This window comes from Callorhinus ursinus, unplaced genomic scaffold (genome assembly GCF_003265705.2).
Source record: "Callorhinus ursinus isolate GAN/ISIS: 27379988/994484 unplaced genomic scaffold, GSC_fseal_2.0 scaffold35, whole genome shotgun sequence".
NCBI classification, from domain to species: Eukaryota; Metazoa; Chordata; class Mammalia; order Carnivora; family Otariidae; genus Callorhinus; species Callorhinus ursinus.
Window position 1 is genome coordinate 5,196,189 of NW_027397097.1, and position 23,271 is coordinate 5,219,459.

Genomic DNA, 23,271 nt, shown 5'->3' on the forward strand with positions numbered 1-23,271 from the left:
CAAATGTCCATCATTAGTTGATTCCTCTGTAAGGGATCCCTCTGTAAGGGATCTAGAATGAATTAAGGAATACTCCCTTTTCAGTTTTCCGGAAGAGATTGTATTGAATTGGTATTCTTTCTTCTTTATGTGTTTATTAAAATTCATAGTGAAGCCATCTGAGTCTGAAATTCTTTTTGTAGGAATATTTTTAACTAAAATTATGTTTCTTTACATATAGGACTATTTAGGTTATCTGTTTCTACCTGAGTGAGCTTTGGTAATTTGTATCTTTCAAGGAATTTGTCCATTTTATGTAAGTGGTAAAATTATATTCTGTAAAATGTATTCTGTTTATACTGTATGTTAAATAGGTCAAATTTTTAAAGTGTTCTGTATCCTTACTTATTTTCTGTTTTTTCTTTTTTCTTTCTTTAAAGATTTTATTTATTTGTTTGACAGAGAGGGAACACAAGCAGGGGGAGTGGGAGAGGGAGAAGCAGGCTTCCCGCAGAGCAGGGAGCCCAATGCGGGGCTCGATCCTAAGACCTGGGATCATGACCTGAGCTGAAGGCAGACGCTTAACGACTGAGCAACCCAGGTGCCCCTGTTTTTTCTTTTTTTTTTTTTTAATTTATTTATTTGAGAGAGAATGAGTGGGAGGGAGGGGCAGAGGAAGAGAGAGAGAGAGAAAAGCAGGCTCCCCACTGAGTAGAGAGCCCGATGTGGAGCTTGATCCCAGGACCTGGAGATCATGACCTGAGTTGAAGGCACACACTTAACCAACTGAGCCACCCAGGGCTAAATCCCATGACCCTGAGATCATGCTCTGAGCCAAAATCAAGAGTCAGACACTTAGCCAACTGAGCCACCCAGGCGCCCCTAGCTTGCTTGCTTTTTTTTTTTTTTTTTTTAAGATTTTATTTATTTATTTGAGAGAGAGAGAGTATACAAGTAGGGGGAGCGACAGGCATAGGGAGAGGGAGAAGTAGGTTCCCCAATGAGCAGAGAGGCCAACCTGGGGCTGGATCCCAGGACCCAGGGATCATGACCTTAGCCGAAGGCAGACGCTTAACCAACTGAGCCACCCAGGCACCCACCTCTCCTAGCTTTCTTTTGAATAGTGTTAGCACGGTGCATCTTTTCTCTGTTTGCTTTTTGTATTTTAACATATTTTACATTTTAATATTTAAAGGGAGTTCCCTGTAGACAGCGTCAAGTTGGGTCTTGCTTTTTTTTTTTTTAAATCAGCTATGACAGTCTTTACCTTTTAATTGGGGTGTTTGGATTATTTTTAATTTACATTACTTACTTACTGCTGAGCTTAAATCTAATATCTTGCTCTCTCAGTTTGTTGCATTTGTTCTTTGTTCCCCCTTTCCTCTTTATCTGCTTAATTTTAGATTTTTTTTTTAAAGATTTTATTTATTCATGAGAGACAGAGAGGGAGAGGGAGAAGCAGGCTCCCTGAGAAGCAGGAAGCCCAATGCAGGACTCGATCCCAGAAACCTGGGATCATGACCTGAGCCAATGGCGGATGCTTAACTGACTGAGCCACCCAGGCTTCCCTAATTTTAGATTTTATTTCCTTTGTTGTCTCTATTAGCTTTTAATTTTTTGTTTTGTCATTCCAGTGGTTGCTTTAGGGTTTATAATGTACATCTTAAAGTGATAGCATACCACTTCACATACGGTATAAGGACTTCACATCAGTGCACATTTTTCTCTTACCAGCTTTTTGCTATTCTTATTATGTATTTTACTTCCCCATGTTACCAGCCCTACAATATATTGTTCTTTTTGCTTTAAACAGTTGATTAACTTTTAAAGAAATTTAAATAATAGCAGTCTTTATTTTTGCCCACATAGTTACCATTTCTGAGGCTCTTCATTTTTTTCTGTATCTGGTATCGTTTTCCTTATGCCTGAAGTATTTGCTTTTGCACTTCTTATGGTGTATGTCTGCTAGTAATTGAACTCTTTCACCTTTTGTATGTCTAAGACCATCTTAATGTTATCTTAGTTTTCGAAAGGGAGTTTTGCTGAGTATGGAAATGTAGTTTAATGTTTTCGTTTTTGTTTTTTTAATTCTTTAAAGATGTTGCTCCATGTCTTCTGGCTTACACTGTATTTGTTCTCTTTTATGTAATATGGCTTTTCTCAGCTGCTTGTAAGAGTTCTTATTTCTTACTGCTATAAGCAGTTTGATTATGATGTATCTTGGTATAGTTTTCCTTGTCCTTCTTATCCTTAGGATTTATTGAGAGTTTTGGATCTGGGTTTGTAGTGTTCATCAAATTTTTCAGTCATTAATTTTTAAAAAAAATTTATTTGTCTTCCTCCACTATTCTTCTTGGACTGCAGTTACATGTATATTGAGCCTGGTGAAGTTGTCTCATCAATAACTGATGTTTTGTCTGTTTCTGTTTTTGTTTTCATATTATTTCTTTTTCATTTTGAATATTTCCTATCCAAATAGCCATACACATTTAGTATATCTTCAGGTACTAATCTTTTCTTCTTTATCATCTAATCTGTTCATCCATCAAGAAATTTTTATTCTTCATTTCAAGTATTGTAGTTTTCATCTCTCAACTTTCCATTTGGGTCTTTAAAAAATTTTCCATGTCTCAACTTAACATGTTCAATCTTCTCCAGCTTTTGAACATATGAATTACAGTTGTAATATCTGTTTTAATGGCCCTGTACTAATTGTATCATCTCTATTAATTTTGGGTCAGTTTTGGTTGATTGATCTCCTTCTCCTCTCTTCTCTCCTCTCCCTCTCCCTCCCTCCCTCTCTTTCTTTTCCCTCTCTTTTCTGTCCATCCTCATCACCACTGACTTCCCAGGCTCATGTTGGTTAATTGATTTTGCCGTTCATTTTGTATTCTATTTCCTGCTTCTTTGCATGTGTGGTAATTTTTGATTGGATGCCAGGCATTGTTATTTTTGCCTTATTGTTTGTTGGGTATGTTTTTAGTACTATAAATATTCTTGAGATTTATTCTGAGATATAGTTATAGTACTTGGAAAAATTTTGATCCTTTGACATCTTGCATTTAAGCTTTGTGAGGCTGAATTAGAACGTCATTTAGTCTAGGGTTAATTTTACCTACTCCCGAAACAAAACTTTTCTCAATACTTTGTGTATGGTCCATGGGTTATGAGCCATACTCTGTCTGTGAGGAATAGTCATTATTCTTGGCCCTGTGCAATCTCTGCTTATTTTTTCTTCTAGTCCTTTTGAATGGTTCTTTTTCTGGCTTTTGGTAGTTCCTCCAATGATTCACTGATCAGTATACAACTGAAAACTTGACCCTCTCCAGATCTCTGGAGTTTTCTGTATGCAGCTTTCTCCTCTCCAGTACTGTGTGCTGAGAACTCTAGCACTTGTGCTTTCTCTGGATTCCCAACTTTTCTCTTCAGTTCAGGGAGACCACCTGTTGGGATCCCTTTCCCTTTGCATCAGCCTGGAAGCTTTCTCCACACAATAAGGCTGGAGCAGTCATAGGGCTTACCTCATGTGTTTTACTGTTGTTTCTTGCCTCATAGCCAGTGTTTTGAGAACCATTGTTTCATATGTTTTCTTAGGTTTTTCTAGTTGTTTCAGTTGGGAGGGTAAATACAGTCTATATTACTCTGTCTTGGCCAGAAAGTAGAAGAAGTTAGGCTGTTTCTAAGGATTTTGATGTCTTATAGGACATTTTAGTGACTTTAAGGTCAAAAAAAAAAATGACTTTACACTCCTTTCTTGTGGAAGATGTGGACCTTACCTTTCTTACCCCTGTGTCGTTTTCTCTGTTTCTCTTTGTTCCCATTCAAATTTGAACTGAAACAAATTTATGGAAAGCCTACTATGGGCCAAATACAGTAGAATGGGGATTTAAAAGATTAATAGGATGTCATCCCTTTCCATAGAGAACTCAGAGCTTAGAGTTGCTTTGAGAGGTTAATAGAATATCCTGTAAATCACAGCTCTTAAATTGGTAGAACAGAGTTTGAACCAGATCGTTTGGTTTCCAGTTGAATATCTTTTTGCTGTAGCAAAGTGTCCTTATATAATCCTGTGCACATACATATTCAGCCATAAAAACATACATATATCTGTATACATACATATATGCAGACATACATACATGCATGCATACTCTGTAGAACTCAGGAGGCCTCGTGAATATATAGTCTAAAGACTACAAGACTGTAAATTCTCACCCTATTCAGATTGGTTTTTGCTTATCAGTGACTAAAAGACTTGTGAGGCGAGGCATTTATGAGTGTGTGAGACTGGTAATAAACTACAGGTCCAATGGGATGAATGGGGAGGGAAAAGGAGAGTTGTGCTCATTTATTTTTTTGGAGAGTTGTGCTCATATATTTTTTTAGACTTCAAGAGTTATAAGTAGTAATGTGCTGGTAGAAGCATGTCTTTGGAGACACTGCAGTAACTTTGATTTGTGTCCAGTTAAAACTGCAGCAGAACTGCCAATCTAGAAGGAGTTCTGTATTTGCTCATTTTCTTCAGATAGTGGGCCAAATGGAGAAATTTGTTAAGCCAATTCTGAAACATTATACTAAAATCCAAAATGACCAAAGTTAATCACATGTATTGGCAATAGGAGGTTCGATGAAAACCTTTCAGTTTCTGGGAGCAACTTTTTTACTTTCTGATACCAGCAATAAGACCATTTATATGAGTATAAATGTAGCATGCAGATGTGACCAAGAGGACAACAAGGCAGTGTGGTATAGAGGAAGAAGTGAACCAGAATCTTGAGCTTTGGTCTTGGCTTTCTGACTGGTGTAGCCTGACTGAGATTTTGGGGCAAGTCACTTACACTAACTGGGGTTTCATTTTCATATTTAAAATGAGAACATTGATTTAAAAGACCTCTAAAATAACTCTTAATACTAACATTATCATGGTCCTTTGACTGCAAAGATGACCTTACCCGACAATGAGTCAATTACCTAATTATTTCCGGAACTAACAGTTTTAAAAATTGCTTTATTATATCATCACGTTTTATTTTTCACTTAAAAGGTCATTATCCAGCCTGCTTGCCCATCTAATTCACAGAAATTTGGCCTAGATTACTTTTGATGATTCTTAAAATATGAAGTCCTCCAGCAAAGATAGAGATTTGCCATTGTTGAAGATATTCAGAGACTGTACAAGTTTTGTAGGCAGCTCCCAAGAGTGCTTTGGACAGTGGCATTCTTGATGGAATAAATATATAAGCTTTAAGAGGATAATAATAATTAAGATCATAGCTAATATTTCAGTACTTTTCAAATGATAAGATCATAGATGCTTTATAAGTCTTTAATCCTCAGAATAAACCTTTGAAGAATGTACCATTTTTATCATCATTTTCCAGATGAGGCACAGAAGGTTAAGTAACCTGCACAAGGTCACATAGTTACTAAACAACAGAGCTGGGATTTGAACCACCACTGGTGCCACAGCCTATTCTCTTAACTAGTACACTATGCTACACATTATATTAATAAAATCCAAGTGTATCAAATTGTCTATTGTATTTCCATAAATGGACAATATTCATTAATTGTAAAAATTGTGCCTTAAAAAATCATGACTTTATGATATCTTTTTTCATTCTTACAGATAATTACCATTTTAATTATTGTAGATTCTGATCAAGAGGCCTCAAGAATGAGTTATTAGGTATTAAAAAAAGCAGCTCAGGTGATTCTAATGAATACCCTGATAATGAATTATTGGGTAGTCTCTGGATTGTCTGTCAGTCTGAACTGTTTGTTACCATTTATTTAACAAAATGAGTTTGCACCAAAAGTTTTCAGCTATGTCATCAGGCATACATTTTAATTCAGCTGACATTTTTTTTTGTAGGAAGTTTTGCTCAATGAAGAAAACATCATTCATGGATTTATTTTCAGGAGTAAACTCCATAAAAATGCTTTTCTCACTTTACTTTTGTTATCTGTGTATACCCAAGAATATGATGGAAACCAAATCTTTCTGTTCACATTTTTGCTGTTGTTGTTGTATATACTTTTCCATATCTTCATTGTTAATTTCCCTGAAAATTAGAACTTCTCTGGGAACATCTGACAAGACCTAAAAAAACCAAAATAAAACAAAAAAACAAAACCTTAACTGTGTCATCTCTTCAATAAAGCCTCCTTTAAAGTTATTCATTACTATCACTGCATCTGTCATCTCCTCCCTCCAACCTGATATTGGTTTTTTTAGTCCAGAGTTAAGATTAAAATTAAGGAAATGTCATTTTCCACCATTGAGTAATCTAAAAATCTTCCATTTTACACTAAAAGTCATAGTCCACAAGAATTTCACATTGCTAGAACCTCAGAACCCAGTGGAAAGTCATTATGAACCCTTGCATTGTTCTATCTGATGACCACAAGCCTGAAAATTCAGAATCCTAGAAAATGTGGCCTCTCTCTGTACCCATGTAATTTCTCAAAAGGAGATGAAGGGGGGATAAGGCTTGATCATAAAAGATCAGAATAGTGAAAACAAATGGACTTATTGTGGGGATCTTTTTTGCAGTATATGCAAATATCAAATCATTATGTTGTACACCTAAAACTAATATAATGTTATGTCAGTTATACCTCAATTTTAAAAAAGGTTTAATCAAGCTTAACAATTTCCTTTTAAATACTGTTCTCATGAAAGCCCATTAGTTGAAGGATATTGTTTAAATTATAATTTCAAAATTGATTTTAAAAACCATATAGTATATATGAAACACTTGTAAAGTGTACAACCCTTTGTTAGATACGGTGGGGGAGAGGACACAAGAGAAGAAGGCAAGAGGCTTACTGTCTATCTAGTTGAATAAGATTTAGTACTTGGAAAAATTAGTGTGAAGACAAACATAATCAAGTGCTAACCTTTGTGGTACATAGGGGATTTGAATGAAAGAATATATAAGATACTTAGTATCCTTATTTTCGTGAGCATTAAAACAGACTTAGGAAAGAAGAAGCCGGTGTGATTTTTCTGAAGTCTTCAAAGGGAAGGAATAAAGAAAGCTCTTTGATTAGAAGAGTTTTGAGGGTCTGTAAAGAGGTATAAGACCATACAATAAGAATAAAGAAGGAGATAAATAGATTATGAAGATTATACAGGAGCAGAAGAATCATCTTGAAATTATACAAATGGCAGAACAGAGTGAAATTCACATTGTGAAGTGTTAATTTTGTGGGAGAGGCTGTATGGAGGCAGTGGATTATTATTTTTTAAGACTTTATTTGTCAGAGAGAGAGAGAGCACAGGCAGGGGGAGTGGCAGGCAGAGGGAGAGGGAGAAGCAGACTCCCTGCTGAGCAGGGAGCCCAATGTGGGACTCGATCCCAGGACCGGGATCATGACCCAAGCCGAAGGTCGATGCTTAACCGACTGAGCCACCCAGGAGCCCGGCAGTGGATTATTTTTAAAGTGGCCTGAGAGTGATGAGATTTAATCAGTATTTTCAGAATGAATATATACTAGTTCAACTACATTACTCTTGCCCCATCTTTCTCATGATCAAAGATTAAAATTTATTAGCTGGTTAACCAGGGTTAAAGATGCAAGATCTATGACTGTGAGTCAAACAAAGCCAAACAGTGCATTGGTGCAAATATATTTTTTACTGCATTGGTACCATGGTTTCACCAATTGAAACAATTAGTCTGTTTGGTATAGCATATAAAGTTAATGGAAAAGGCATTCTAGATTATGCATGCTGGTCTTGAATATGGTTACTTTACTGAAGTCTTTTAATAGTTATTAACTATTAAACTAATAGTTTCTAACTATAGTTTTTAACTGATTCTCTTGGGTATACTATGTAGATAATTACATCTTTTGCAAATGGTAACAGTTTTGTCTCTTATTTTCTAAGTGTATACCTCTTATTTCTTATAGCTTACTACAATTGACTAAGTCTTCCACAATGAGTATTCTATCGTAATATATCAAATCATCCCCAAACTTAGTAGTTTAAGACAATTTATTATCCTCAGATCCTCACAGTTCTTTGGGATGACTTGAGCATAGCCTGGGTGGTTTTTACATGGGGCAGTTGCAGTCAAATGGCAACAGTGAGTGGGGTCATCTGAAGGGTTGGACATATGCATATTTCTTCACTGACATGTTTGGTGCCTTAGCTGGGATGGCTGGAACAGTGGAGAGTGGCCAGCTCTATTCTGTCTTTTCCTTTAAGCAGCTTCTCCACATGGCCAGCTTGGGCTTCCTCACATATGGCATTCTCAGGGTAGTCAGATTCCTTACTTGGAAGCTGGTTTCTCCTAGGATGAGTGTTGAGAGAGAGGAAGTCGAAGTTTGCAGGCCAATTAAGGGCTATGCCTAGAACTAGCACAGGGTTACTTCTGCCATACTGTATTTGTCAAAACAGTCATAGGGCCTGCCTACATTCAAGGAATAGAGAAATACATTCCACCTCTTGGTGGAGAAATATTAAGGCAACATTGCAGAAAACCAGGTAGGGTGGGAGGTATTTTTGTGGTCATACACAGAAAATTTAATTTGCCACAGAGGATATCCTTCATATTCTGACAGTTGACCACTGAGTATCATGTATGTTAGATTTTTCTGATAGGTTCCTTTTATCAAGTAAGACTATTTCAGGGCACCTCGGTGGCTTAGTTGGTTAAGTGTCCAACTCCTGATTTTGCTCAGATCATGATCTCAGGGTCACAGGATCGAGCCCCGCATTGGGCTCTGAACTCAGCATGGAGCCTGCTTGAAATTCTCTCTCTCCTTCTCCCTCTGCCCCTCCCTGCACTCGTGCACACGCATGTGCTCTCTCTCTCTCAAATAAAGTCTTAAAAGAATGTTTCTGTGCCTAGTATAACTAAGGATTTTACTCAGTAGCAAGTCTAATTTTTCTTCTTCTGTTAATATAGCAACTACACAGACTTGATATTAAACCTTCTGTATAATCATGGGATAAATTTTGTTTGCTTATGATATATTTTTTAATTAGGTTAGATTTAGGTTAGATTTTGCTAATGTTTTATTTAGTATTTTGCAATTCTTTATGAATGAGACAGGCATATAGCTTTATTTTTTGTATGTTCTTCTTATCCAAATCAAAACTAGTAAGAGCTGCCCCAGCCTAAAATGAATTGAGAGGCTCTCTGTATTTTCCCATGATTTGAAACAGTTTATATAATTTAGATTTAGGTGGTAGTTCTCACCCATAAACCCATCAGGGCCTACGAACCCTGCACCTCCCTTTGGTTACCTTTCCAGTTTCTTTGTGGTTATTCATCTATTCAGGTTTCAACCTCTTGTTGAGGCATCTTGGTAATTTATAGTTTTCTAGAAAATCATTTACTTTTTTTTAGTTTATTGGCATAAAGTTGTATATAGTATTCCTTTTAATTTTTAAAATCTTGCCCTTGGTGTAGTTTGTCTCCTTTCTTGTTTCTAATTCTGAGGTACTTTTTTGTATGTACTTCCTCAAGTATGTTTATTATACAATGAATATATTTTAAATTAAACTTGCACATAGATGGTATCATGAAAAAATCTGGGAATGATTTAGGCCTGCTTTTATGCCATATGTGGTTATTTTTGCCTGAAATGAGTTATTCAAGACGTAAATTAGAAATCTGAAGAGTTGATTATTGTTCTGTAACTGTTGCTTCATCAGTGTTGTTTGTTTTTGAGGATACATCTTAGTTAGACCTGACACACTCATTATCACACGCTTTCACACCACCTAACTCTCCTCAGTAGAACTTTCCCACCCACCATGCTACCATTTACTTTTCCATGAGAGTGTTAATTTCATAAGTAGTAATAGTGTTCTGTCTTATTTGATGCCATTGCCATGAGACGATGTGTTCTTCTCAACTATGTGTATGGTCTAGACAGAGGAATGTAGAAGTAGGCTTTAGGGTAGATTTCTGGTCTTTTGGGAAGCTATCATATTTAATAAACCCATCAACAAGTATTTGAGTGATTCCCATGTGTCCAAAACTGCTGTAGGTGCTGTGGAAATGCAAAAGATTTCTCAGGCATTTAAAGTTCATAGTAATTTGGCACTGATTAACCTTCCCAGACTGCCTCTCATGACATTGCTCTCATGTACTCTTTGCTTTAGCACACCACCCACTTCCTGTTCTGAATATGCAATGCTCCTTTAATGATTTTGGGAAAAGCTATTCCCAATACTCGAAATGGCTCTTCTCTTGCATACAGTTGTCCTATCTACCTTTCCTTCAAATTGAAGCTTAAATCCTTTCCCCTTTAGTGAGCCATTCACAAGAACAAGTTATCTCAGACTATGTTTCCATTTTGAAAGGATAGTTTGATTTGTAGATCCAGACAATAACTCTAGGAAGGTGTGTGACAATCTGTTATGAAACCTTTAGGAGCAAAGTGAAGAAGTATAAGCTAGATGATAGTAAAAATAGGAAGATTTGTAACCACTTATCAATCTAGAGGGGAATTTCTAATGGCATGATATAGGGCTCTGTTTTTGATCTAGTCTTGATCAACATGTCCATTCATTCAGTTATTTGCCAAATGTTCATTGAGTACTACATGTTGGAAACTGTGCAGTATGCTGGGGATATAATGGTGAACTAGGGAGATGTACTTCCCTTTATGATATTACAATCTAAGCATTTGAACGAAGATATGGAAAACATGCAAAGTTAGAAATTTAGAAAGCTAATGCAATGTTAATGGGGAGCTTATGGAAATGGTGATTGCATTGTGTAACAGAGTCAGTCTATAAGCTATCTGAAGGCTGGAAAGTAGACTATATATATTCAGCCCATCTTAAATTCCAAGGTGAAATTTAATTGGGATAAGGATATAGCCTTATACTTGAGTCCCAAAACCAATTGTATGAGAAGAGGAAGGCATGACAATGGGCACAGCCTGAGCAAAAAAAGATGTAGAACCTTAAGTTAGTAGTCAGATCAGTGTTAATAATCAGTGGAATGTGACTGCTAGAAAAATTCAGACTATGTTGATAGGCATTTAATATCTAGAATGAGAAATGATAGACCTTTGTTCCAGGCAGACATATCTGAATTCCTAGGTTCCTTTATAAAAATCATTCTTTAAAAGGGAATTTGACAATTAGAAATTTGTATTCTAATAATATGTGATTTACAAACTTTAAAAAAATGTTCTCAAGGTAGTTTTCCAGGAGTTTTTCTATGCTTGGTACACTTAGAAGAAAACATGAGTAAATTTATCAGTCAACATTTCATACAATCTAGGAGAAACAGAATCAGAAGAAATCTTAAAATAGTCATCTGTTATTTATTGAGCGTCTCCTTTGCTTTGAGGGTTTAAGTGTCTCCTGTGCTTTTGGGCTCCTCTCTATTCCTGAGGGAAGGAAGAGAAGTAATATGTATTGAAGGTCTGTAGCAGGTACTATGAGGAAGCTCAAATGAGGAGCAACAAACACTAATAAGATATAGGTCTGTGTTTTCAAGGCGTATGGAATCCAGTGCCGGAGGGAAAGATAGCAGATTATTGCAACATGATCTGAACTCTAGATAGAGCCATGTTTCCAGGGTTAATGAAGAAGACCACAACTCAGATAAGGGTATAGCCTTACCAAATATTAACTACTAAATATTTCTGGACTTTTACCTGAGTTTTTCCTCTTCTAGAGGAATTTCTCGGTCTGTTCTGTAGTGGGAGGAAGGAAGGAGACAGATAGATATCTTTCTCTTCTTGCAAAGCTACTCATTCCATCAGATTTGGATCCCTCCCTGACGACCTCACTGTTAACCTTAATTACCTCCTAAAAGCCCACTCCTCAAATACTGTCTCTTTGGGAGTTAGGACTTCAACATATAAATTTTATGGGCACACAATTCAGTCTCTAGTATCAGATTATCTCCCTTTTGATTAACTCAAAGTCATTGGATTTAGGACTTTAATTATATCCTCCAAATACCTTCACCTTATAAAGTAGCATAATCTTAGGGGTAATGTCCTTTCCTATTCACAAGTCCTGCTAACTTGCAAGAGGAGGGGATTATACAGGGCAAGTATACCAGGGGGTGGGATCTTGGGGGCATCTTAGAATTCTGCCTACTACAAAGATAGTAGGGTAGAAAGCAGTAGCAGAGTTAGATCAGGTATGAGGGTTATTGTGAGTAGATGGTAGAAAAAGTACACAGCAACCTGGTGTGGTAGGAGCATTAAACTGGGACCTGGGTATTTGGAAGGTTCAGCCAAACAATATATCTGAGAAAAAAGGCACTTTGGAAACTAAAAATTCATTTAACCTGCAAAGCATTACTGATATTGAGGTTTGTTGGGGAGATGATGGCAAGATTAGTTTAGGAATGATAGGTTTATGGGTAGAAGATAGGTAACAGTGAAAACCCATGGGCTTTGGACTTAGACAGACATGGTTTTGAATTCTGATTCTGGCCCTTACTAGCTTCTTACATGTAGAATGAGAATGATAATGTATGTTTATGGATTGTTATGAAGGTTAAATGGAATTTTATATTTCAGGTTTTTAGCCCAGTGCCTGGCAACATAGTAAGCACTAAATAAATGTTTATTCATTCAATTATTTATTAAATATATAAATATGTACTATGTGCCAGACGTTCATTTTGGCCCCAGGGTTTAAATAAATATTAAATATTGTGCCTGAGCTAGATTTTATTTGACTTTGAATTTTCAGCTAAAACAGTTGAGTTTTAATCTATATGTAAATAGCCACATTATATATTCCATAATATAGAATGTTTTCAAGCAAAGAATAACATCTAATCATAGAATTTTAGAATTTGTGATCATATGGCCCTGGCTTTTCTGTGTAAAGAGCTCTAATGTGCCTGTAGTCAGCCTAGTTCTTGACACACTAAAGAGTTGGAAGGTCTCCTGGACCCCATTTCATCGTTTTGATTTTTTTATAGTACACCATTAAAATGTGTGTTTGGGGAAGAATATTCTCATGGCAGTGTTCCAGATGGATTGAGGAGGGCAGAGATTACAAAGTGGGAGGGAGGCCTTTTTTTTTTTTTTTTTTTAAAGTAGACTTCGCCCAGTGTGGAGCCCAATGCAGGGCCTGAACTAAAGACCCTGAGATCAAGATCTGAGCTAGCTGAGATCTAGAGTCGGACGCCTAACCAGCTGAGCCTCCCAGGAGCCCTTTTTTTAATTGCAAGCTGGGGTGCCTGTAGTGGGAATAATGAAAAGGAAATGATGGAGATAAGAGCATTGGGGAAGAAGAATCAACAGATTTAGGTACTGAATAGGAGAGAGGAGAGAGAGAGGGAAAAGACTAGTGTAATGCGATACTGCTGCCAGTTAACACTTCCACAGCACTGTGGTGATTCATGACTATCATGGTGTCTAGATCTTCGTCGCTGATAGAAGGTGTTATAAACATGACTAGAAGTATTAGAAGTACATATATGTTAACTCTCTCTAGGTGTATTACATAATGATAGGAACTATGTACACAAACACTAGCTGTTAGCGAACCTAGAATATCTAAAACATTTTGTGTCTGTAGAGATGAAGAAAGGAGAAATGGTTAGGTATAGCTGCATTAGACAGCACTAATCTTTTAAGTTACAAGTTTGTAGATTGTAGTATTTCTAGTTGTCTCCAAGGGAATTTAATCATAGATATGTATCAAAGCATCTGTAATTACAATGTAAATGAGAACTGGTTTATCTCTGTTAGTCTGTGAGAAGAGAAACATGGAGTGCTGGATGGACCCTATTGCTAGTTGAGGCGAAGTCTTCAGTCCTTATATCCTGTTTCTCTTTCACTCACGAGAGTGTTGACAGGTTGTAACAGGCATAATGATGTAGGTGATAGCAGATATAGCTCGATAAGGCAGGAGTTTTGGAGACTCTTTGGGCAGATAAGCTACACCTGATACTGACCAAATGACAGGGTTACCTTTGGTACAAAGGAGAGAGTGGAATTGAAAACAAGAGTAGAAACTGAGAAACCAGTTAGGAGGCTATTAGCTAGATGAAAGTTGATGGTGGGAGTGGACTTGGAGAAAGGTGAACAGATTCAACACAGCTTTAATCAAGTTCTTGTTGCTCAATCTGTAGATTTAGGTTACTTGGTGTTAGGACAGTGATCGTTCTGTCTTGAGATATTCTGTCCTTAGACTGCTGTAACACCAACTCTCCCAGCTGTCCTTCTACTTCTCTGAATATTCTGGGTCAGAATTTTTTGCAGCTTTTCATTTTTTTTTCTAATCCTTTAAATATTGATGTTCCTCAGGATTCTGTTCTAGGCTCTGTTCTCTTTCATTCTCACAGTCTTCCAGAATGATCTCATTCACTTTCGTAACATTAATAACCATCTGTGTGCTAATGATTGCCACATTTTTGTCTCCAGCCAAGATCAGTCTCCTAAGCTCCAGACCCTTATATTGAAATCATATTCAACACTTCCTCTTGGCTGTTGCACAGGCACCTCAAACTGAAGGTAGAATTTTCTTTTCAAACTGCTCATTCTGTATTCCCCATCTCAATAAATAACATCACCATTTTCCTGATTCCCCAAGCTGTATACCAGCTATCATTTTTCCCCTTTTTTTCTTTGCAGTATAATTTATATACAATAAAATGCAGAGAATTTAAGTATACAGTCTGATGAGTTTTGGACAAATATACACACCCATGTTGTCATCATTCAATCATGATATAGAATATATTTCATTATCCAGAAAGTTTCCTTAATAACCCCTTTGCCAATCATTCTTACACCCTCAATCCCACCCCTGGCTGAGTTAAACCCTTTTCTTATTGCCTCTTCATTACCAGCTTTTCCTGTTCTTGAACTTCTTATAAATAGAATCATATGGTATACTCTTTTGGTTTCTGACTTTTTTGTTCAACATACAGTTTTTGAAATTTATCCATGTTATTGTATAGATCAACAGTTTATTTTATTGCTGAGTGGTATTTCTGTGCGTTATCCTATTGATGAATGTTTGAGTTTCCACTTTTTTGGCTGTTCTGAATAAAGCTGCTAGGGAGTATCCTTACAAAAGTCTTTTGTGGTCACATGCTTTTATTTCTCTTATTATACCTCAGAGTGGAACTACCTGCTCATATGATAGGTGTATATTTAATTTATTGGAAATTGCCAAACAGTTTTCCACTAGTTCCAAACTAGTTATACAGTTTTACAGTCCTGTTAGCAATGTTTGAAAGCTCCAGCTTTTCTACTCCTTGCCATCATTTGGTTATTATCAGTTCTGTAAATTTGAGCAATTATAGTGGTTTGTACTGGAATATCATTTTGATTTTAATTTTTAAATCTATCATGAATAGTGAAACACCTTTTCATGTTTATTGGCCATTCTTATATCCTTCGTGAACTGTTTGTTCAAATATTTTGATAACATTTATTGGGTTTGTATTTTTATTGTTGATTTGTAGGAATTCTTTGTGTATTATAGATACAAGTCCTTTGTCAGATTACACACACACACACACACACACACACAATTTTTCCTACTCTCTGTCTTGATTTTTCATTTTTGCAGTAATGCCTTTTAATAAGTAGAAGTTTCAAATTTTGCTAAAATATGTTATAGCAACTTCTTATTTTATGGACAGTTCCTTTTGTTTACTGTTTAGGGACTCTGCTTAACCCAAGGTCATGAGGTCATGAGTATATTTTCCTACATGTTATTTTAGAAGCTATGTTTTAGATTTTATATTCAGTTTTTGATCTATTTCAGTTTAACTTTTTGTGTAATGATGTGAGGTAGAGATTAAGGTCCATTTTTCCCCATGTCAATATCCAGTTATTTCAGCGTCATTTGCTGACAAAGTTTTTCTTACCTTAATCAAAAAATAAATTATTTTATATAATGGGTCTATTTCTGTAATCTGAATTCTGTTTCATTCATCTCTTTGTTTAGACTTCTGCAACTACTGCTTTATAAACCCTAGCTTTGTGATGTCATAAAATCTGGTAGTGTAAGCTCCAACTTTGTTTTTCTTCAACATTTTCTTGGCTAGGACTTTTATATTTCTATATCAACTTTAGAATCAGCTTGTCAATTAAAAAAAAAGACTGCAAGAGTTTGGCTGGGATTGTTTTGACTCTAAATACATTTAGGGGAGACTTGACTTCTTAACAACACTGAGTCTTCCAACCCATGTAATTGTTACATGTCTCCATTTGTTAGAGTTTTTAAAATTTCTCTCAGCAGTGTTTTACAGTTTTCAGTGCACAAGCCTTTCACATCTTTCACTAGAGTTATGTAGTTATTTGTTTATATGATATAAAAATAGCATTAGATTTTTATATATTAATCTGGAATCTTGCAATCTAGCTAAACTTACAGTTTAATTACAGATTTTTTGGATTTTTATGTGTGCAATAAAGCATCTATGAGTGACATTTTTGCTTCTTCCTTTCCTATATTTATGGTTTTTTAATTGCCGTATTGCAGTGGTTTGGATCTGGGTTACAGTGTTGAATTAGAGTGGTGAAAGTGGACACCTTTCCTTGCTCCTGATCTTAATATTAGCTGTAGATTTTTTTCATATAAGTCCCTCTTTTGTATTAGCTGTAGATGTTTTAAAAATAAATTCTTCACTAGAGGAAGCTCTCCTTTTTCCTTAGTTTGTCAAAGGTTTTTTTGTTTTGCTTTTAATCACTAACAGGTGTTGAATTTTATCAAATGCTTTTTTGGGGGGCATCTTTTGAGATAGCCATATTTTTCTTCATTATTTTGTTGTTATTGATTTTCACATGGTAAACTAACCTTGAACTCCTCAAATAAACCTATTTGAGCAAGATATGTATTACCCTTTTCATACATTGCTGGATTTGATTTGCTAACATTTTCTTAATGATTTTTGCATTTATATTCATGTGTGATATTTGTCTTTTCTTGTCATGTTTTTGGTGTGAGGATTATACTGGTCTTATAAAACAAATTGAAAATTGTTCCCTCTTCTTTGAAAGATTCTGTTAAAACTAGTATAACACCAGTGAAGCTCTCTGAACCTAGAGTTTTCTATGTGAAAGTGGTTTTAATTACAAGTTTAGTTTCTTTAATGGATAATGGCGATTCAGATTTTCTTTTCTTTTTTTTTTTTTAGATTTTATTTATTTATTTATTTATTAGAGAGAGAGAGAATGAGAGATAGAGAGCACGAGAGGGAAGAGGGTCAGAGGGAGAAGCAGACTCCCCGCTGAGCAGGGAGCCCGATGTGGGACTCGATCCCGGGACTCCAGGATCATGACCTGAGCCGAAGGCAGTCGCTTAACCAACTGAGCCACCCAGGCGCCCGGCGATTCAGATTTTCTAATCATTTGTTTGTTTTGGAAACTTGGGATTTTTTAAGCAATTTGACTATGTTATCTAAGTTTTTAAGTTTTTTGGCATATGGCTCATAATTTCCCAGTAATTCCTTTTAAATGTCTATAAGATCTAGTGATGTCTTTGCTTGTGTTCCTGATGTTGGTGATTTGTTTTTGGGCATTGTTCTTTATTTCTCCTTCTCTATCACTTTTCACATCTACACCATCCTTCCTGTTCCCATTTTAATTTAGAATGATGCCAAACTTTTCCTAGGGAGGCTGTAATAACCACACTTCCTGTTTACAGTCTTTCTTCTGTGTCCTATTTACCTTCTTTTAGGAAGAAAGATCTTTCTAAAGTGCAAATGTAATTGAATCTTTTCTAGCTTAAAACTTTGATAATTTACTAATTCCTTCAGGAAAAAAAATATATATATGCTCCTTCCTATGAAATACAAAGTCCATCAATGATAAGGTATCTGTCTCAATAGGTACCTGTCTTTTCTTGTATTTACTTCTCCTTTGTTATCTCTGCCCGCAGGCCATGAGGAAGTATACTGCCTTTCTAGAAGTATACTGCCTTTCTAGGGATTCTTCACCTAAAAATAGAATGCAGCATTTCAGATGTGATATGATCAATACTAAGACAAAAATTGTCTCCTAACTTCTCCTTTACTGAGACAATTGTTAATATTTGGTATGGTCTTAATATTTATTATTTATTTGACGTAATACCTTTTATTCAGTAGATTCTTATATTCACAGCACTATCTCACCCCAAAACATTATTTTATTTTATTTTTTTAAAGATTTTATTTGTTTCTTTGACAGAAAGATAGAGAAAGTACAAGTAGGCAGAGCGGCCGGCAGAGGGAGAAGCAGGCCCCTTGCTGAGCAGGGAGCCCGTTGTGGGACTCGATCCCAGGACCCTGGGATCAATGACCTGAGCCGAAGGCAGATGCTTAACCAACTGAGCCACCCAGGCGCCCCTCTAAAACATTATTTTAAAGCCCAGGTTCCATTTTACTGTTATCTCAAAGCATATTAAGTAATAGGGATGCATCTATTTGCTCCAATCAGAGTACCTATCAGACAGCTATTTGATCCCTCCTCCTCAAACCCATGATAATGAGTTTATTTCAGCTTGGCAGTGTTAGTGTTGGTATTTGACCTGCCATCAGATAACTAGATGATGTGTATTTCTTTCTAGTATCATTTCATAGTTTGCAAAATGAAGAAACATTCCTCTGAAACTGTCTAGCTGGTTTGGAAGTAAAGCAGTTGTTTCTTTTCTTGTCAGCCCTTCACCTCCTCACCCCCAGGGGAATCAGGATGCCTCATGTTATATTTAAAAGCCTAAACACATCAAACTTTTATTCTTCTGTTGGGTTTGAAAGGGGGACGTTATTAGCTCTGTCTTGATGTAGCAGGGGCTCTGAAAGTCTATTTGGATAACACTGAAGATTGGAGGAAATGTGACTCTGTCTGTGTGCTTTAAGCCCCTAAGGTAAGATCAGAAAGCGTCTGGGGCAGTGAGAGCCAAATAGTTGAAGTCATACATTAATTATGGTCATGAATCATTTTTATTTTTAAAGTCTTTACCATTTGACAAGGTTGTTTGCATAGTACCAGTGAGTTTCAGGCAGCATTTTCCCCCTTTTAAAGTAACAGGCTATTTTGTTGATTTCTGCTCTGAGTTGATAATGCCTGTTATTATTATTAGAATTCTGATAACTTTTTTGGTAAAAATTTCATGTTTCCTTACTTAAGTGAGTGGTCTTTATTTGATTTTTGTTTTGAATATAGTATTTTAAAGTTATAAACATAGAAAACTATCACCATAATTATTGAGTAATTTTTTTTTTTAAGATTTTGTTTATTTATTTGACAAAGAGAGAGAGACAGCGAGAGAGGGAACACAAGCAAGGGGAGTGGGAGAGAGAGAAGCAGGCTTCCTGCTGAGTAGGGAGCCTGATGCGGGGTTCGATCCCAGGACCCTGGGATCATGACCTGAGCCGGAAGGCAGACGCTTAACGACTGAGCCACCCAGGTGCCCCAATTATTGAGTAATTTTTAAAAATTGAGGTAAAATTTACATACAGTGAGATGTATAGATCTTAACTTTAAATTCTGCATATAACTATGTACCCACACCCCAATAAAGATATATAGGACATTTCCATCACCTCAGGGAGTTCCCTTTGTACCCCTGTTTTCTGCCAGTCAGTCCCAACCCACGTAGACAACTAGCAACTCTTGATTTCTGTCCCCATGGATTGCTTTTACCTGTTCTTGAACTATGTATAAATGGAATCATACAGTATACTTTTTGTTTCTGGCTTTTTTCACTCAACATAATGTTTTCGAGATTCATTCATATTGTTGTGTGATTCAGTGTGTCTTCCTTTGTATTGATGAGTAGAATTTCATGATTATACCTCGGTTTGTTTATTAATTCTCCTGTTTGATGGACATTTGTGTTGTTTTCTGTGAACATTCTTCTACGGATCTTCGTGTGGACATATGTTTTTATATTTCTTGAGTAAATGCTTAGGAGTAGAAATACTGGGTCATAGGTTAGATGGATGTTTAATTTTATAAGAGACTGTTTTCCAAATGATAGTACTCTTTTACACTTTTACCAATAATGTGTACAAGTTCCAGTTGTTCCACATCCTTTCAGTTAGGTGTTGTCATTTTAATTTTAGCTATTCTAGCAGGTGTAACATGGTATCTCCTCATGATTTTAATTTGCATTTTCATGATGACCAAGATGTTGAGTACCTTTTGTTATACTTATTGGCCGGCCACTCTTATGTCACCTTTGTGAAGAATTTTACTTTTTTGCCCATTTTTAATTGGGTTGTCTTTTTGTTACTGATTTATAAGAGTTCTTTATATACTCCAGACACAGTCCTTTGTCAGATTGATGTTTTGCAAGTATTTTCTCCCAGTCTGTGGATTGCTTATCATTTTCTTAATGGCATCTTTAGATGGACAGACATTTTTTATTTTTGTGAGGTCCAATTTATCTATTTTTAATTTTATGGTTAGTGCTTTTCATGCCTTCTCTATGAAATCTTTACCTCCCCCAAGGTTTCAAGAGATTCTGTTTCTTCTACAAGTTTTATGATTTTAGGGTTTATGTTTACTGTGCTGTCCTTGAATTAATCTCATGTGCTGTGAGGTAGGGAATGAAATTAATTTTTTTTGCCTACGTTTATCCAATGTTCCAGTACCATTTGTTTAGAAAACTTTCTTTTCTCCGTTAATTTACCTGGGTTCCTTTGTCCAAAATCAATTGGCCATATATGTGTAGCTCTATTTATATAATCTTTACTCTGTTCCATTGATCTATGTTTTGATCGTTATGCTAGTACCATATTGTTTTGATTATGTAATTTTATAAAAAAAAGTTATCTTGGTTTCTCTCTTCTAGATTCTTTGTTTTTCTGTATAAATTACAGTATCAGCTTCTTAATTTCTTTCAAAAAAATGAAAGCCTTTTGAGATTGGAATTTTGATTGTGGAACAATGACCCATCTATAGAAATATAACAAATTTCTGTACATTGACCTTATATCCTGTGACCTTATTAGTTCTAGTAGTTGTTTTGTAGATTACTAATGAAATTCATTTTCGGGGTGCCTGGGTGGCTCAGTTGTTAAGCGTATACCTTTGGCTCAGCTCATGATCCCAGGGTCCTGGGATCGAGTCCCGCATCGGGCTCCCTGCTCGGCGGGGAGCCTGCTTCTCCCTCTCCCACTCCCCCTGCTTGTGTTCCCTCTTTCGCTGTCTCTTTCTCTCTCTCTATCATATAAATAAATAAAAATATTAAAAAGATATTTTAAAAAATTCATTTTCATTATATGAAAATCATGACATCTAAAAATAAAGACAATTTGACTGTGTGTATGTATAAGAAATATATAATCTATATTTGAAGACCAAGAGACTAAGAAAAACACAAACCCATAATGAAAGCAAAAAAGAAAAATAGTTCTTAATTTTTTCAGTGTTCCTTGTTTCGAAGTGGCTGTTGCTGCTGTAACTGGGATTATTGTTAATTCTTTTTTTCTTTGTGTATTGCCCTAAGTAATATTCAGCTTTGTTATCAGTGATGTTCTCCTGGTGACTTTAGCACTCCACTTAATTTCTCTGGGCCTCCGTTTTCACCTTTCTAACATGATAGGATTCAACTAGATTCTTTTCTTTAAAAAAAAAAATTATCTATTTGAGGGAGAGACCATTGGGGGAGGGGCAGAGGGAGAGAATCTTCCAGCAGACTCCCTTCTGAGTGCGGAGCCTGACTGCGGGCTTGATCCCTTGACCCATGAGATCATGACCTGAGCTGAAACCAAGAGCCAGGTGCTTAACCAAGTGAGCTGCCGAGGAGCCCCTTAGATTATTTTTCTAAGGTGTCTTCCGGACTCCTGTGAGTTCGCCATTTTAACTCTCAATATATCGGGCGCCTGGGTGGCTCAGTTGGTTAAGCGACTGCCTTCGGCTCAGGTCATGATCCTGGAGTTTGAGGATCGAGTCCCGCATCAGGTTCCCTGCTCGGCAGGGAGTCTGCTTCTCCCTCTGACCCTCTTCCTTCTCGTGCTCTCTATCTCTCATTCTCTCTCTCTCAAATAAATAAAATCTTTAGAAAAAAGAAAAACTCTCAATATATCAGAGGTGGGCAGGCAGGCATAGAGAGGGTGTTTTTAGGATCCATAGTAATCCCTGTTTATTTCATTATAAATATGCTAGGGAATTATGAAATGATCAGTTTGAGTTGATTACTAGTTCTGCATATTCTGGAAGGTTTGTCCTCATTTTCCATTTATATCTGTTGCTCTGTGTTAAGAGTTTATAGTTAACTCACTTAAATTTTTCTGCAACTTTTATTTCTAGGCTTCATAGAGCCCAGTGTGCAATTAAACAGACTCAGGTAACTGTTCAGAGAATTGGAAAGGAAATTGAAGAAAAGCTAAGGCTTACATCTACAAGCAATGAACTGGTAGGTTTTTAAATATATTTACTTGTTTAGACTCCTTGATTTCTAAATGTGATCATCGTATTCTTTGTATATTAATTTTTTTTTTCAAAAAGCTTTAAGTATTTTTTCTCTTAATGTTTTGCTGAGACTTATGTTGGCATTTAAATGTTGGAAAACACTTTCCTATTTCCTAATAATCTAACATGCAAAGTGCCTGCCTTTTGCGGCTAGATGAAACTTTAGATTACAGACAGTTACTTAGAAAATAATTAAAAGTTATTTTATTAATGTCTTATCAATGTGAACTCTAGACGTGAACTATATAGTGAATAAGAAATAGCTGCCAGAAGGAAAAAAAATTTAGGGACTAATCTCATTTTAAAACATGAATTTAGAGCTACTCTACAACCCTGCAATTGCACTACTGGGTATTTACCCCAAAGATACAAATGTAGTGATCCGGAGGGGCACATGCACCCCAGTGTTTATAGCAGCAATGTCCACAATAGCAAACTATGGAAAGAGCCTAGATGTCCATCAACAGGTGAATGGATAAAGATGTGGTATATATATATACATATATACACACACACACACACACACACACACACACAATGGAATATTATGCAGCCATCAAAAAAATGAAATCTTGCCATTTGCAATGACGTGGATGGAACTAGAGGGTATTATGCTAAGCGAAACAAGTCAATCAGAAAAAGACAAGTATCATATGATCTCCCTGATATAGATAGAGAATCATAGGGGAAGGGAGGGAAAAATGAAACAAGATGAAACCGGAGAGGGCAACAAACCATAAGAGACTTTTAATCTCAGGAAACAAACTGAGGGTTGCGGGAGTGGAGGGGGGTGGGAGGGATGGGGTGGCTAGGTGACAGACATTGGGGAGGGTAGGTACTATGGTGAGTGCTGTGAATTGTGTAAGACTGATGAATCACAGACCTGTACCCCTGAAACAAATAATGTATTATATGTTAATTAAA

At 36.2% G+C, this 23,271-nt stretch overlaps 1 protein-coding gene across 4 annotated transcripts in view; it reads left to right on the forward strand.

The window, feature by feature from the left end:
• Window positions 1-23,271, forward strand: part of UVRAG (UV radiation resistance associated) — a 334,168-nt gene that overhangs the window by 129,563 nt on the left and 181,334 nt on the right. For all 4 annotated transcript variants that reach the window (XM_025894184.2, XM_073879729.1, XM_025894185.2 and 1 more), the window contains one exon: window positions 22,186-22,291. In XM_025894184.2, coding sequence (XP_025749969.1) covers window positions 22,186-22,291 — 106 coding nt within the window. The remainder of the gene's footprint in view (window positions 1-22,185; window positions 22,292-23,271) is intronic.